This window comes from Lycium barbarum, chromosome 5 (genome assembly GCF_019175385.1).
Source record: "Lycium barbarum isolate Lr01 chromosome 5, ASM1917538v2, whole genome shotgun sequence".
Taxonomy (NCBI): Eukaryota; Viridiplantae; Streptophyta; class Magnoliopsida; order Solanales; family Solanaceae; genus Lycium; species Lycium barbarum.
In genome coordinates this window covers 75,423,043-75,440,642 of record NC_083341.1, presented here as the reverse complement: position 1 = coordinate 75,440,642, position 17,600 = coordinate 75,423,043, and the positions used below count along the sequence as shown (strand labels likewise).

At 38.3% G+C, this 17,600-nt stretch overlaps 1 protein-coding gene across 2 annotated transcripts; it reads left to right on the top strand.

The window, feature by feature from the left end:
• Positions 1-567: 567 nt before the first annotated feature.
• Positions 568-7,646, top strand: LOC132640964 (protein arginine N-methyltransferase PRMT10). Of its 2 annotated transcripts, XR_009582513.1 has the most exons (9): positions 568-848; positions 3,206-3,398; positions 3,530-3,635; positions 4,672-4,861; positions 5,591-5,776; positions 5,859-5,942; positions 6,552-6,752; positions 6,875-6,920; positions 7,086-7,646. XR_009582513.1 is itself a non-coding variant. In XM_060357771.1 (8 exons), exons 1-7 carry the CDS (start codon positions 666-668, stop codon positions 6,726-6,728), a joined length of 1,119 nt encoding a protein of 372 aa, XP_060213754.1. In that variant the 5' UTR covers positions 569-665; the 3' UTR covers positions 6,729-6,752; positions 7,086-7,646. The 2 variants fall into 2 exon arrangements, 1 of the variants encoding a protein (XP_060213754.1); XM_060357771.1 differs by lacking the exon at positions 6,875-6,920 and having other exon boundaries at positions 569-848.
• Positions 7,647-17,600: the final 9,954 nt, after the last annotated feature.

The following is a 17,600-nucleotide window of genomic DNA, read 5'->3' as shown; positions in this document are numbered from 1 at the left end:
TGGGCAAGGGAGGGGGCGTGGTCGGGGGCTGGGGGCAGGGGGTGGGGGTGGTGCCAAAAAACAAAAAAAAAATTTAAAAATCTTTTTTTAAAAAATATTTTTTTGGGTGGGGGGTGAGGATAGGGGGGGGCAAGGGAGGGGGCATGGTCGGGGGCTAGGGGCAGGAATGGAGGTGGTGTAAAAAAACAAAAAAAAAGCTTTTCAAAAAAACATTTTTTTTGTGGGGGGTGGGGTGCAAGGGCAGGGCGGGGTGGGGGATGGGGGTAGGAAGGGGGTGAGGGCAAGGGTAAAATGTTAAAATTAAAACTTGAGGGCAAAATATTAAAAATAAAGTTGAGGGTTAAAGTGTCAAAAACACAATTATTGGGCAAGCTCAAAACTCCTTAATCACTAATAAAAATTCACCACCTTTACTCAATAATTAAAGTTTGAATCATCTCTCTTAATTTTAAAACTTATATTTAAATGGCCAAGTAATTCGTGAGAAGCGCACAAAATCAAGGGTCAAAAGTTGTCCCATGAGACGAACCACAGCACATAGGTCCATTTATAAGTATTATAACTAGGGGGCTAGACATATAGACACACTCTTTGCTGCCCTAAAATTCGAAACGAAATATTTGTGTCTTCACTTTGAAGAGCAAAAGTGGTGGCCGCTGAGAGACATGGGTAGCTCTTCTAATGGTAATGGTGTCGCCCCTAACAACGTCGACAAGGGCGTTGATTATGCCAACTACTTCTGCACCTATTCCTTTCTCTACCACCAAAAAGAGATGCTCTCTGATCGTGTTCGCATGGACGCTTACTATAATTCCATTTTCCAAAACAAACATCATTTTGCTGGAAAGGTAAAACAGTTTGTGCTTTTTACCTTGGTTAATAAAACTTAAGCTTCCAAGTTTGGTACGGAATGCAACTAGTATAACCTTGATGGTTTCTGCTAGGGGTGGCAAAACCCGCCCAGCTATTAGCTCAGCACATAAAAAGTTGGGCTGATATGCAGCCCAAATTGAACCACGACAAATCTTGTCAAAATATTTTCAAAGAGACAATTTTTTTAAATTTGATATGTTATATATAGCCATAATTAAGGAAGAAAATAGTTTTATTAGTACTAAAAAAGTATTAAAGAACAAACAAAGAAATTCACTCTTAGTAAGAATTGGGCGGGTTGGGTTATGACTCGGTTTTAGCCCATTTTAGCTCAAGTAACTTTTGGGCGGGTCCATAACCCGCCCATTTTGACGCGCCCAAATTCAGCCCAACCCGCCCATTCGACACCCCTAGTTTCTGCAAGTTTTGCGAAACCAAAAGGTACAAAGGAACTCTTTTGTGGATGATATTAGAAATATATAAGTTGGCGGGTTATTAGAGTTGAAGAAAGTCTTCAATTGACTTCTGGGTCCTTGCAACTGTAATATGTTATAACTACCTTTTATGTTTCATATGTTTTCCCCTCACTTATTTGGTGGTTAGTGAGTTGAATATTATTTTCAAAAGAATATTTACTATAGATTGATAATAATGGCACCAAACTTGATATTTTTGAATATTAATAAATGATGATAATGTCAAAGGACTAGTTGGAGTAAGAGTTAGAGATGCTGGGGAAAGAAAACTGACTTCCATCCATAAGCGAGGGAAGTCATAAGGATTATTTCCTAGCCTCTTTGTTTCTGATTCTTGTATCCACTCATTCGTTTGCAATCAAAATAGCATCTATTATTTGTCTACTCGTAATGAAGATCTGTTAGTTGTTCACCCGTTTGTATGCCTCTTTCTTTAGTTTCTTTGTCAATAGTTTAGATGATCTTGTATATACCGCCTATCAAGCTGATAGGCCTGGAATCTTTAAGCTCCTTTGCTCCCATATTTTTGGAATCAAAGCCACAAAAGTAGCATTAATTTTTTTTCCAAAAACCACTTCATCATAGAATCTGTACAACAGCTATTCACATCATTATTAACCACCTCCCTACACTGTATGAGGAAGACCATATAATATCCATCAGGTCCAGGAACTTTGTCCCCAGCACATGCCTTCATGCTATCCTAAATTTCCTGAGCTTCAAAGCGACCCTATAGCATCATGTTATCCTCTGGTGTAATCCTAGGACAACTTCCTATTTACCTTGAGGTCTCCAACCCTCTATTTCAGCATACAACTTTTGGTCAAGGTGTCAATTTCCCTTTTGATCTCTGTAGGGTTGTCCACACTATTCTCTCCAACTATCAGCTTACAATGTTGTTATACCTTCTATGGGAGTTTGCAGTTCTATGAAAGAACTTGGTATTTCTGTCCCCTCGTTTCGACCAAAGAGCCTTGGATCTTTTCTCCTGGCTACCTCCTCATGCCTTGCTATCTCCTCAAACTCCACAGCTAGGGAAGATATTGCATATAGTTCTTCATTCAAACTTCTTTGATCATGTATCTCCTCTAATTCTGCTGGTTGATTAAGGAAGCTTGCTTTCTGCATAAAATTTAAGATAAAATGAGAAAATCTCCTAATAAAAATAGGTTGTAATTTACCCGCAAGGGTGGCTCAGTTGGTTGAGCATGGGGCTTTCATAATGGAGGTCTCAGGTTCGAAACCCTCTGCCTACGACAGCAGGGGATTTGCTTTTTGGGTCGAGCTCGTAGCACGGGGCTTGCCTAGTGTGGGTTACCTCTCCTGTGTGGTTTGCGAGCTATTGCATAGGAGCTGGGTTTACCCTGTGGCCTGTGCGCACCCAAAGGGTAGCGGCTGTGGGTTCCCATGTCATCAAAAAAAAAAAAAAAGATTGTAATTTGAATGTTCAAATGTTCTGTTCATAGGGATACTTGACCAAGCCTTTTTGTATCAAGTAACAGAAGAATTTGTTCCTTCTCCATACGCTTAATAATACTTGTTGGAAAAGCATTTTGAGACGATTTTTATATGCATATAAACTTCAGAAAGTAGCTGATTGCTTTTTCTTTTTATATGTATGCCCATCTCAAGTCATGGATGAGGCACTAACTTGATTGAGTACTCAGAGGAAAACGCTTTACTTCTCTATTTGCTATCGAGATTAGACAAACTCTTGCACGTGATAAGTTTCACATACAATTTCGTTTGTTTTTATTCTTGATTGGATGGTCGCCCTGAACTGGATTTGTGTTACTATATTTTCGCTAAGATCTTCAGTTGTAGATTGGAATTAATTTAGATGGAAATTGGTTTAGGCTGTTTTGGATGTAGGGACAGGGAGCGGTATATTGGCAATATGGTCAGCACAAGCAGGTGCAAGGAAAGTCTATGCAGTCGAAGCCACCAAGATGGCAGAACATGCTCGTGAACTTGTTAAAACAAATGGACTTGAGCATGTTGTTGAAGTGATTGAAGGGTCAATGGAAGATATTACTCTGCCTGAGAAGGGTAAGTCTTTAAATTTCTTATTATTCCTATGGAGAAAAGGCCAAAACTTTATAGTAGAAGTCATTGACGTCTCTACAATAGTACAATAGCACTATCTTGTCATTCTAATTGAATAAATCGGTCCTGTGCAGTTGATGTAATCATTTCAGAGTGGATGGGATACTTCCTTCTACGTGAATCAATGTTTGACTCAGTTATCTGTGCCCGGGATCGCTGGTTGAGCTCAAATGGAGTTATGTAAGAGTCACTGCCCGTAAACATAACCAATATTTATCACAGATAATATCTCTTTATACTTCTTTCATATTTCAATTCGTCTAACTATTAATAAGGTGTAAACTAAAGTCTGATCTTTTTTGCCATGAAATTAACTTCACAAAAGTACTTCAACCTTCAATGTAATGCATTTATCTACCCCCAAGGAGTCGTTTCGAAAAGAATGAAGTGGAGAGTTCAAGGATCAAATCACTTAAGTTTCATTCTTAGCTTGGACAACAATTTTTTATTTTTTATTTTTCAAAAATAAAATATACATATTTAGAAACAATATAAAAGTACTGTAAGTAACACTTTTTATTATTTAAAGTATTAATAATAAAATTGTGGTCATCGAAAATGGCTCAACTCCCCAAACAGTGATAATTCATATAAAATAAAACAGAGGGAGCATATATAAATTAAACTGACTCCTCTTTTAGGTATAGTGGAATTGAACCTCATAAACTGCAATAGAGTATTTTGTATTGAAGAAAGTTAATGCTCTTTAAAGGAAGACGAACCATCAATTACTCTAATCATTTGGTGATGCATGAGGTATGATCATGTTCTAGCATTGGGAATAAGCTTAGAAACTTATTGGGACATTGCATATGAGAGCGCACTATAATGAAGAAGCTTGACTGGAATGAGTGAAGGAGGACACCCCCTCCTCCCCCCAGAGCAACCTTCACTGTTGGAGAAAAACCGTGATTCCCATACAAGATCCTTTCGACTTACTCAAGTTTCTTCCCAAAACTCCACCCCCTTACTTTTTAGAAGCATGAACGTTGTAATCCTTCAAAAAGAAAAGAAAAAAGAAGAAATGCTCGTGCATTGACTCCCTGCATGGAAATTTTTCTTTTTAGAATTATAAAAATATTAATCATCCTTCTTCAAAAAATATTAATCATATCGATTTGAGATATCTGCTAGTGGTGTTTTAGTAGTACATATTTAGTCACAAATTGTTTCTGCATGTCTGTCTTTTGTTTCAAGAAGCTCTCTGCTTTTCCAGGTACCCAAGCCATGCTCGAATCTGGGTTGCACCAATCCGCTCTGGGTTAGTGGATCAAAAGAAGATTGATTATGATAGAGCCATGGTTGATTGGTCCCATTTTGTCAATGAAACTAAAACATTTTATGGTGTGGATATGGGCAGTCTGACTAAGCCTTTCACAGACGAGCAGAAAAAATACTATCTACATGTTGGTGTTATTTCCTTTTCGTTTATGCAAACTGTTTGGTTCATTATAATCATTTCTTAATTATGGTTTATATCATCTTTCTAGTGGCACTTATTTTACTTCTGCATAATACTGAGCTTTTAGCAAGTATTCCTCTTCCATTGAAAAAAAAAAATCAAATTCATCAATGTATAAGCTGCCATTGTGCTGGCCTGCTCGTTTTATTGTGTTTATGAATTTATGATTGTAGATAATGCATTTGTTTTCCGCGTTCTTGAGGTTTGTTCGACAGCTTTGATAAGTGAAACTGTGCAGTAATGACTAGAAACCTTAAAAAGATCAGATTGATTGATACATTAGTTTTTGTCAAATATCTTTTTTCATACTGAACTTGTCTATATAAAAATAGCTTCTTATGGTTGAAAAATAAAAATACACCCTCTGTTACATTGTGTGTGATAGTCTGTTGGATGAGTATAATCACACATGGAAATTCAGTTAGGGACATGAGGCGAATGGAGGTGACTTGAGAGACATTTTCTTTTGATGTGAACGCCAAACTAAAAAAGGGAGGTCACTCACATGGAAGAAGTCAACAATTTCTGTCAAAAATGGCTTTAATACTCTTCTTTCTTATTTTATGTACTATAAGAAGTCACTGCACTTCTCAGTCTTACTATTTTCATTGATGGATTTCTCATTTTCTTGGCTCCTTGAACATCTAAAAGACCATACTAACGTTTTATGTAGACATCATTGTGGAACAACCTTCATCCAAATCAACTAATTGGAAAACCTGCTGTCATAAAGGAGATTGATTGTTTAACAACAAGTGTGAATGACATACTCAGTCTTCAGGCAAACGTCTCATCATTCATTACTGCAGAAAATACACGATTCTGTGGGTTTGGTGGATGGTTTGATGTCCACTTTCGAGTAAGTTGTCCTTACTGTGCCTTTCATTGTAGTGAGTGCAAATTAATATTATTTTAAACTCACTTTGATTTTGTCACCTCAGGGACGCAAGGAGAATCCAGCTAAACAGGAGATTGAGTTGACAACAGCTCCAAGTGAAGACCTTGGGACACACTGGGGGCAGCAGGTTAGTGTACCCTACTATGATCTCTGTCTTGCAACTGGAATGGCTTAGTTGAATGGACATTCAGTATCATACTAAGATCTAAACAATAGAGTTCTTTTCCTCCATTGACATATTACTGGGGCTATTTCACTCGTATAATGTACCATACGTAATAAAAAAGAAAATTATTGTACTTGCTTTGTCACGTTTGATGATTATGATTGCTCTTCGTATATCGATGCATATGAAAAATATGACTGGTGTGTGATTCCCCATCCTCATTCTGGCTTGTTATAAAATGAAAGTTGTTACCCGTTACTTCATCTTTTGTTTGAAGTTAAATTGTCTATCCTGTTTGTAACTTAGAATGATGAATCCGCAATTTGTCAGTATCCTCTTAAAAAATCTCATCAGATTTATTGCACACAAGTTACATACATACATTACTACACATCCATCTCAATTAGTTTGGGTTGGCTATATGAATCTCTGTATCCACTCCTATTCTATCTAAATGTTTGTATTAACTTTGGCCAAGTTCTCAGAGCTTGTCTAAAGCTATAATTTACTTTATTGCTTCCAATATTCGTTCTTTTCAAGGTTTTACTTTGCCTGTTCTTGGATTTGCAGGTGTTCTTGTTACATCCATCCATACATGTTAGCCAAGGAGATAATATGACAATTAATTTTTCAATGGATCGCTCTAAAGAAAACCATCGGCTGTTGGAAGTTGAGTTTGACTGTGAGCTTAGACAATCTTCTGGAAAGTCACTTCCATCATTCAGAAAGAAGTTCTATATAGAATGAGGAACACGGCATGATGTTTCAGAGGTACGGAATATATCTTGCACTTTTGAACATTCGTGTTAAACCTCCTATAGCGGTAAAATTAACTGATATGATTAAACTGGCTCCATTCATCTGATTTGGTAGTTGCGCTCTCTTTACTGCAGTTTTGGGCACAACTTATTTAAGCTTGACGATTCCTCTTTTGTGCTTGTACGTCACATTTGTCTTTTATTTCCTGCTTTTAGGAGCAATGTCTTTACAGCTTGGCACTGTCCTTTCTGCATTTATATTTCACGTTTTTCTGTTTCATACTATCCCACCATCCCACCTTTTTTTCACCATTGGATTGACTAGAACAAAATTTTCAATGTGCAGTGTCATGTCTAAAGGCCAATTGGAGAAATGCTACTGGCGTACAAGGGCCCCTGGAAAGAAATTCAGCTTTTTCTGCAGCTGACTTGTGCTCTTGTATCCTTGATACAGAGCATGAAGAAGAGAGTGTTTGACAAATTCCAAGATTTAAGAGCTTCCTTTACCTTTGTTGATTTCTGAACTTGTCTTGCCCCCTAGACTGTTGTGCCCTCCTCTCAACAAATTTGACTCTTACATTATTTTGCATTTTTTTCTTTTCATTTTGGTTCGGACCTGTAAACAAGGAGGTTTTCCTGGGGGCACTAGGGGTTTGGAGTGTTTTTTAAAGCTTGCAGAATCACTCACCTACAGTTTGCGCGGGAAATGAGCAGCAAGGTGTCCACCCCAAACAAGTTTGTATCTAAAGCCGTAATTAGTGCTATTTATTCTCGTCAATGTGTTTAGTACTCTGTACTCGTCACTTTGTTAGTGTTATCTTATTCTAGTCACTTGCCATTTAGAATGGAGTATCAATCTTATGAAGTCAGACTGGAGTTGAGATAAATGCCCATTTCTTTTGCTGTACTTTACCATGTCAGCTTTAGTAGATTGGTTTAGGCGTTGGAATCATATGGATGCCTTACATTGAAGTCGATTCTCTTCCCATGGTTCACCAGTCCTTGGCAAAATCAAAGAAAGTACCAAATCCCAGGCCTGTGCTCTTTATTGTATACATAGACTTCCAATTATGAAATCAAAGCGTCCTTGACTGGACATCACACTTTCCAAAACACCTACACACTTCTCGCCACCAAGAGGTCCTAGCAGAGTGCTGTTCAACTACAGTGTACTTGTCTATTATTGCTTCTGAAGTCCGTCGATATTTCAGTGTCTAAAGAGTGTACCTAATTATCCCATTATGAGCCAAACCTCAAGCTTGCCATAGTGCCATAGAGCGGTTGTGTACTGTTAACGCTTTAGTTCATGCCGTTCTGACTACGAAGACATTTCACCATTGCAGTTCACAACACATTCGAGTTATATGACGAACTACTGTAAATATGCACCGCACGAATACAGTAAATATGCCTGAGCATTTGTCAAATCTTTTCAATCACTACTGTGAAGTAACAATTATCATAATATTTAGAGAAAATAGCCAAATGAGCCTCCAACGTTTGGTCGAAATTTAAACTGCACACTCAACCTTTGCAGGGGTCCTATCACCCCCCTGGACCTTTTTTAACTATACTATTTACCCCCCTAAATACTGAGCTGGACAAGTGCGTGACTACACCGCAGTGAGGCGCGTTGCAACTCAAAAACTTCGACGCCAACGTGTATTAAATAGCCACATGGCAGTCCACATGGGCAAAAAATTAAATCCGGATCAAAATATTAAATCCCAACGGTAACTTCTTCTTCCTCCCTTTATTTATTCTTACCCGACCCATCACCATATTTGGCCAAATTCGTTTCAGCCATTTTTAAGGACGCAATCTCCCCCATTTGTGACGTAATTACTTGTAGTGGAAAGTGGTTAGTTTAATTTAGTGTTTATTAGTATAATTTTGTTCATATCAAATTTAGGGTTTCAAATTTCTTCTCCAATTCTTGCTCACATATGTTCGTTTATCACTTGTTAGGGTTTGTAATGGAAAAAATTGACTTGAGTCGATTGTGTATGGACGAGGCTGATCCAATGCTCAAAGCCGTAGTGCAATGCAAACATGGAAATTTGTTGCAAATGCATACTTCTTGGTCAAAAAGTAACCCTGGAAGAAGATATTGGTCTTGCCCCTATTATGGTGTATGGTCTTGCCCCTACTATGGTGTTTTATTTCTCAAATTAAATTTCTTCATTTATGCCTTGTTTTGATAATTTACAGCCTAAAAAATGCAAGTTTTTCGGTGGAGAGACAAAGATGAAGTTGATCCAAGATCAAAAGTTATCCTCCCAATATTGGTTAACAAAATTAGAGATTTGGAGAAGGAATTAGTGCAATATAACAGTCTCAAGATGGAATTGGATGAGGTCAAAATTATCGACAACAATTCGGTTAGTGTGGACATGAATTTGCTTGAGCTTGATGGACCAAAAGAGGACATAAGGAAGAAGAAAGGGTGTAGGTTCAATAGGAATGTCATTTTGTGTTTTGTGGTTTGTGTTGTTGTGTTCATAAGCAGCCTATTCCATATTGGCAATTCAAACATTGAACTAATCAAATTGCCATAGTAGCATAAATGTGGTAGTGTGTCGGCTATGTTGGGTATGTTTTGTTGCCTTATGTATGGCAAATTTTGTATATCCCCTATGTATTGTATGGACCTATTTGGTTTTATGTTTGAATGAAGAACCTATTTGATTTTATGGTTGTGTCAAGTTCTTATTATTGAACCAAATGGTTGTGTCACCACAAGTCCCTAATGTCATACCATTTCTGGAAAAACAGTGCATAAATAAGGGAGGGAGCAATACATCTCTTGCACAAACATGGTCCTACCAATTCTGCAAAGACAGTGCATAAGTGACAATTCTGGGAAAAACAGTGCATAAGCAAAGGCAGCAATACACTAACAAAAGCTGCAATATAATGCAGAATATTTCATAACAACCCAAAATACCAAATGTCAAGTTGGTCTACTCTGCCCATTAACTTAATACAGAACAATTAAATGTCAAGTTTGTCAATAAACCATAACTAAAACGACATCCTACTAGCATCAAATGTAATTGTCTATAAGTACACACATAACCACCATAAACTACAAAAGTCAATAACTTCAAAACTCCTTGGACTGGGAACTGCATGGCTTTTTCCTCATCCTTTGCTGGATTTCTTGCAGGTTCCTTGCTGTGATCAGTGTTTAAAAGGCGGGGGCGTGAGGCGGGGCGTTTGACCTATGCCTCGGCGAGACGTAAGCCCCGAGGCACTGGGTGTAAACCCCATGGGTAGTTAATTTTTAATATTTCATAAAATAATATAATTACAATAAATATTTTTAAATAGGTAAAATTACATTAAAAAAATCGTAAACAAATTATATATATATATATATATACACGCCACTTACAACTTGTAATTATAAAAATCAACTTGCAAATCAACTTTAACATCTTAACTTTCAAACAATGAAAAATCGCAACTTCTCAAAACAATATTACTATCTTTCTATTCATTTTATCTCCCTATAAGCAAATAATCAATAAACTTTATCAGTTTTATAATTAAAACTTAACTCCTTCATGAATAAAAATAAAATTACTTTCAAATTGCGAAATTTTATCAGTATTATAATTAAAACTTAACTCCTTCATAAATAAAAATAAAATTACTTTCAAATTGCGAAATAATAAAATATGATAATTTTGATACGTATGACAAAAGATCAATGACAAGTAAAATGTGCAATTCGGTTATGTAGGCGAGCCCCGAGCATTGGGCGTTAGACGTGTTTAGGGCGAACAGTCGAGCGCTTAAGGTGTAAGCCTCACAGGAACTAAGCCCCGCACGTGAGCCCTGGGATGTTTTGCCAGTGCCCCGGCCCGGGACGAGCCTCGAGGCGAGTCTTGAAACTGCCTTTTAAAACACTTGTTATATCCCGCATTTTTGTACAATTGGATAATTCAAGACAATCGCGGGAAGACTACAAGCAAGGCCCTATTTTTGTTTTGCTTGGCATATGAGTTGCTTATGAAGAATTTAGAACCGGGAATATTAAGAAAGGTCAAGGGCATAAAGGGAAATTCGCAGTATGATTCGTGGAATTATGGAGGAAGACGAAGGGCAAATTTGGAATTTGGAGAAAAATAATTTTTCATTAGTTGTAAGACCAAAATAATATATGGGCTTGGAAATTAAATGGACCACTTAGTCATCCATATGGTTGGGCTTAGGCCCATAAAGAATTAATGAATGGTATTAAAAGATGAATTAGTCATCTTAATTCCATAACTTTCTAGAGAATTCAAGAGCAAAAAAAAAAAAAAAAGAAGGAGCAAAACTCCATAGGCATTTCGGCCAAGGGCAAAAATTGCCAAGGAAATTGACAAAAATTTCTTCAAAAATCATTTCCTACCAATTGAAGGGCCCCTAATAAGGTGGAGTGGTCTTTGGAGCAAGAAAAGTCCATATTCATAAGTTGGAAATTCAAGCAAGTTGGAGAATCAAAGAAGGAGGTAAGAATTTATACTCTTTTATATGTTATGGATGTATATGTATGTTGTAGTGTACAAAAATGGATGAAATTCATAAGGAATGTGAACATGGGAGTGGTGGCCGTGTGATATATGAGTGTGTGTGGAAATTATGTGCCAAGTATTTTGTTTAGTGTTTGGTTGTTATTGTTGTGAATGTTATGTTGATAATGGAAGTTGAATGATTTTGGAAAGGTTGTAGTTGTGTATGCATAATGGTGGTCGTGTGGTGTATATTGTATGTATAGCCGTGTATATGTGTTGAATTATGAAGGAATGGTGAGCAAGTTTTATTTGGTATGTTGGTTGTTGTGTTGTGAACTTTATGTTGCAAATAAAAGCCTAATGGGCTTAGTGAAGTATTAGTAGTTGGAGGCTTGTTTTGGAAGATTATGTAAATTGAAAATTTTGTTCTTACATGTATGGAAGACAATGACATTAGTGTGGTGTTGTTGGAATATATATTATAAGGTTGTTATTGTTTTTGTTGGAGTTGGAAGGGATTGAAAGAAGTAGCAAATTGACTGAGTTGTTATAATGTGTCTTGGATTGAATATGGAAATTGTTAGTGTGATTGGTGATATTATGTTGATAGTTTGGCCGGGTTAAATTCCCGGATTGTTGTTGATGAGAATTGGCTAAGTTGATCTTTGGGAATCATGTATTTATAGGGGAAGTGCTGCCGAAATTTCGGTAGCCAAGTATTATCTTAAGATTCCAATTCTAAATGCTTTAATCAAAGTTTGGTAATTGTGACCAATTTGTAGATTTTGGCGGATTTGCGACTTAAATTTGGAATAGCGTAAGGGGCGGAAAGAGGTATGTAAGGCTTCACCCTTCTTTCTATGGCATGTCTTAGACATAATATGTTGGATGTGAGCCTCGGGGATAACTCTACCCTCCAGAATCCGCGCCTAAAGTTTCCTCTTTTTCATTCAGTAGAATTGAATTGAAAATTGTGTAAAATGTTGGAAGAACTTTCTAAACCTCTAGAACTCGCATAAATAGGATCCGACTACCCTAAAACCCTCACAAGTAACGCCATGACATGTAACATACGTAAATTGTGTACGCCGCCTCATTAGACCCGAGGTGGGCCTATTGTCCTCGGATTTCTTTTTATTGTTCCGTCTATCAAACGACAAGTTTTGTAACTATTCTAACGAGAGTACCTCTATGATGACAAAGATAAGAATATGTCTATGATGACTATGACAAGAATGGTTCCATGTCTAAAAGTCGTAAGTTAATGACCTAATATGAATATAAGGACAACGAGCTAGTTCATGATTTCAATTCTATTCCTTGTTATGATTCCATGTCCTAAGAAACTCTAAAGTATATGAAGTAATGTTTTAAGAGGCTTATGATCTTATTCTATGTCTTCTCTTAATGCTATCTTTCGTTGATAGTCTCGCCTTATAATTATCGTTCCTTCAAGGTGAGACAAGTGACCCCGATTATTCCATAATGTAATCGGAGAATTTCGACCTTACGTCACTCCGATAGAGTTATAGCTTTTGATTTGGGCTCTCTTGCATGCTTGAGATGTGACAATTACACAGAGCCTAAATGGCCAGGCACGATCACCGCTACGGCGGGCTGCTATGTACACAGAGCCTAGATGGCCGGGCACGACCACCACTAGTGGGCGGCACGAGATGATTACCCCGGACGCGGGAGGCCCGGACGCGGGCTAATGATGTTATGTAATTCCGACAGGTTATGTAGGTAGATAAAGGTAAAAGTGAGCATGCATGATTCCGCCTTAAGGGGCACTCCCATGTACAGGTCACCGCTTATCATGATACATTTCACATGCATAAGTCACAGCTTTATACATGACATGTTCCATATGTACAGGATACCCACTTTTACATGATTTTCTCTACTTATCATATTATGTTACTATTCATGCCTTACATACTCGGTACATTACTCGTACTGACGTCCCTTCTTGCGGACGCTGCGTTTTCATGCCGCGCAGGTAGACAGGTTGACGAGTTTGACTCTTAGGAGCTTCTCCAGCGAGATATTGGAAGTGCTCTAGTTGTTCCGGAGCCTCAGTTCATTGGTACTATTTTTGTGTATATAATCGGGCACGGTAGTACTCGGCCCTTCCTATGTATATATGTGCTATGTTTAGAGGCTCGTAGACAGATATGTATAGTTAGATGTTTTGTACTTTTGATGGTCCTCGTCGTTGTATAATGTGCTAGCAAAGTTTATCAGCCCATGGTTATAATTACACTATTAATATTAACGTTAAACAACAAAAAAAAATGGTATAGTTCAGACGGCCCACTCAGTAATGGAGGTAAACGATAGGTAAGGGGTGCTCGGTACAAGTATCGGGTACTTGTCACGACCCATACTTCTGTCACGACCCAACTAGGTAACTTTCTGAATCAGAAAGGATCAATTAAGTTGAATAAATTCTAAATCAGAAAGTTACCTTTGGTCTTCCCCTTGGCCTTGAACTTGACGGTGCATTGTTTCTGGCCCTTGTGTTTGAACTTTCCATTGTTGATGACTCAAATCCTTTACCCATTGGGCATCATCCTCTCTTGTTGTGTCCTCTTGTATGGCAGTTACTACGTGTCATTGCCATCCCATTTCTAGGCAGTTTTCCAGATTTTTTGATCTCATGTGCCTCTTTCCTTCTCACTTTTGCTGGCCTTCCTGGTTGTTACACCTCGGAAAATTTCTCGTTGATGCACAGTGAATGGGCTAACGAAGAGCACGAAGTGTATGGTATTTCAATAAGTAAATAGTGACATTTGATGACCCTAAGTAAGATTTCAAAGACATCCGATGTTAGACAAGAAAGTTGCCAAGAGAAGGCAAGGCATACGATAGGTATCAGACGAGAATTATGAGTAACAAGTTGATGACGGCTTAATGATGTTTGGGGAAGAGTTATAACGTCCCATAAGGATTGGAGATCAAACGAAGTAGCGAGAACAAGTCAGTGGACTGATGGGTTTTAAGGCTCATTATACGGACCGTATAATGGACCGCAGAACCATCGCAGTGAAGATCGTTCACTGGTGGGATTATACGGTCAGTTATACGGCCCGTATAATGGACTGTATAATGGTCACAGAGACGAGTGAATGAATGATCCATTTCACGGTCACTTATACGGACTGTATAAGTTTATACGGACCGTATAAATTTCCGTATAATGTCCCGACAGATCAGATTTTTGGGTTATTAAAAAGGGGACCAAGTTCATTATTTCATTTCCACATTTCACTCCTTGTCTCTAGAACTCTCTAGAACATTTCTCCCACACAAATTCAAGAGATATTAGTGATCATCTACATCAAGCTAAGTGAATCAAGTGTAAGAAACCCATTAAAGTTCATCCAAAGCAAGAAATCCAAGTGAAGGTGAAACTAGGGTTTTTCTCAAGTGAAGTGTTTGCACCCAAGGTTCATTCCTACACCATCTAAGGTAAGTTTTATGACATTTCCTTGTTGTTTAAGGTACTTGAAAGTTGAAACACTTGGATTATATGAGGAAATAGGAAATGGGTCATGAATGTGGGAATAGTGTCACTTTTGAGTAAATGTTTGGATTGAGTTATGACTCTTGATACATTATGATTCTAATCACGTTATAAATGACATTGAGAATGTGGAATAGACTTTGTATATGAATGAACGAAATTGTGTGATATGACCATGAATATGGATGAATTGGGGTGAGATGAGAAGTAAGGATAATGTAGGTGAATGAAGGCTATTGTGATGATATTGTGAATATTATTATTGATGTTTGGGAGTTGATATATGATATGGAGGAAGTCGTATAAATAAAGGAGATGCTGTCCAATTTTTCCCTAGCTTTAGTCATGAATGCTAAGCTATCAATTCTCTAATGTTAGTATGCACTCTAATGAAGGTAGAAACGTGAGCATTGAAGAAGCACGTGCAAGTGATAGAATAGTCGAACGGAAAGGTATGTAAGGCTAACCCTTTCTTTCATAAGGCATGGTTCTTTGGCCAATCATCTAAATCTTCTATAAGTCTATGACGTATTCCAAACGATTCTATCTTCAAAGGCTACTAAGCTTATGACTCTCGACATGTATTACGATTGTACTAAGTTCCTCGTACGACAAGTAATCCTATAAGGATAGATGTAATGAACGACAATGATAGTGATAACGATAATGATAATGATGATAGTAATAAGATGCCTATGAACTATTATGTATGTGTATGTATGACTATTGTGGAACCCCGAGCTTATGAGGCCGGGTAGAATATGTATCTATTTACGTAACGCGCGCACACCTCTGCAGATGGTACGAATAACCCTGAAGCCTTGGTAGGGCCAGGTAGATGTAACCCTGAGGCCTAGGTAGGGCCAGGTATGTGTAACCTTGAGCCTTGGTTGGCCAAGTATATATGAAACACCGAACCTTCGTGGTCGGGCATGTTATGTAAATGCTATGGTATGGTTATGTATATGATATAAATATGAGTATGAATACGGATAGGATATGAATACGAATAAGGATATGTATGTGAATACGAATATGAAGGTGAAACGGATACGGATACGGATGTATGTACACAAATACGCATTAGAAATGGAAAGTCCCTATGAAAGGCAAGTAAGTGCTTATGACGATGATATTACTATCTCCCACCCTATGCTATTTCTTATGTTGTATATTATGCTTCTATGTTGATATTGACCATGCTTTACATACTCAGTACATTCTTCGTACTGACGTCCTTTTGTTTGTGGACGCTGCGTCATGCCCGCAGGTGCACAGGGAGACAAACTTGATCCATAGCTACATTCTCAGGGACTACATAGCGGAGCTCCATTTCATTCGGAGCTATAGCTTTTGGTATTGATTCTTTTGTGTACATAATTATGGGAACAGCGGGGTCCTGTCCCGCCTATATGTTATGACATACTCTCCTTAGAGGCTCGTAGACCTGTGTATGTGGTTAGATGTGTTTGGCCTAATCGGCCTATATTTTGTATATCATTTTGTTAGCCTTGTCGGCTTATGTTCATTGATATGGCGTAGATGCCAATGAAGATAAAGAGGTTGTCACACCCCGACCTTACTAGGGTGTGATGGGCACCCGACCCCATATCCGGAGTCGAGCGAACCCACAGACTTTTAGTATACACATAATTCTTCCAGACTTTTAAATCGATTAAGCGTGACATACACATTAAGGCTTTCAAAATTCTTTTCTTTTTCTTGTTCATCAAATTCAACAAAATCTATAATTATATCAAATTCACATCATGATATAAACTGACACATCGGCCGATGAAGCCGCTTACAGAATTGACATACTATACCCACGACTCTGTCTGCAAAGTCTCTAACATCAATCCAGAAAGCATATCATACAAACTCTGACTCGGCAACACTCCAGGAACAAAACGGAGCTTGCCAACTTCGCTGGAACATCTTCTGCAACTTCTTTCACTTATCTGGGTGTACCTGCGTGGCATGAAACACAACCCTCGAAGAAGAGGGGTCAGTACGGAATATGTACTGAGTATGTAAAGCATGGAATACAGAAAATAGAACAATAACCGAACAGGCAGTATGAAAGTAAGTACGTTGTCCAGAATACCAAAATGCTTGTTTTCCAGACACAAATCATGTATACCGATGTCATCTGTCAGAAGGAGTACAGAAAGTACAGAATACCAAACTGAATACTTTCCAAACACAGATAACGTCATATGTCAGAAGGGATACAGAACGTACAGACTGTCCAAACGCTGACTTTCCAATCACAAATCATGCGTGTCAAAATCATGTATCACATATGCATATAACGTGCCCCGGCCCTCTTGTGAGGGACGCGGTGAATCATATATCATATAAACATATAACGTGCCCCAGCCCTCCTGTGAGGGACGCGGTGAATCATATATCATATAAACATATAACGTGCCCCGGCACTTCCGTGAGGGATGCGGTAAATAAAATCATGTATATCATCATCGTATATCACATATGCATAACGTGTCCCGACCCTCGGTGAGGGACTCCGTGAATAGAATCATGTATATCATCATCGCATATCACATATGCATAACGTGTCCCGGCCTTCGGTGAGGGACTCGGTGAGGGACTCGGTGAATAGAATCATGTATATCACATCAATGTCATGTATGCATGTAACGTGTCCCGGCCCGCCAGTGAGGGACTCGGTGGATAACGTGTCCCGACCCTTCAATAAGGGACTCGGTAGAGGGGATCTGATCCGGATCTGGCGCCATCATCATATAACGTGTCCCGGCCCTCTACTGGTGGGTCTCGGTGAACAATGCAGTGGAATACGCAC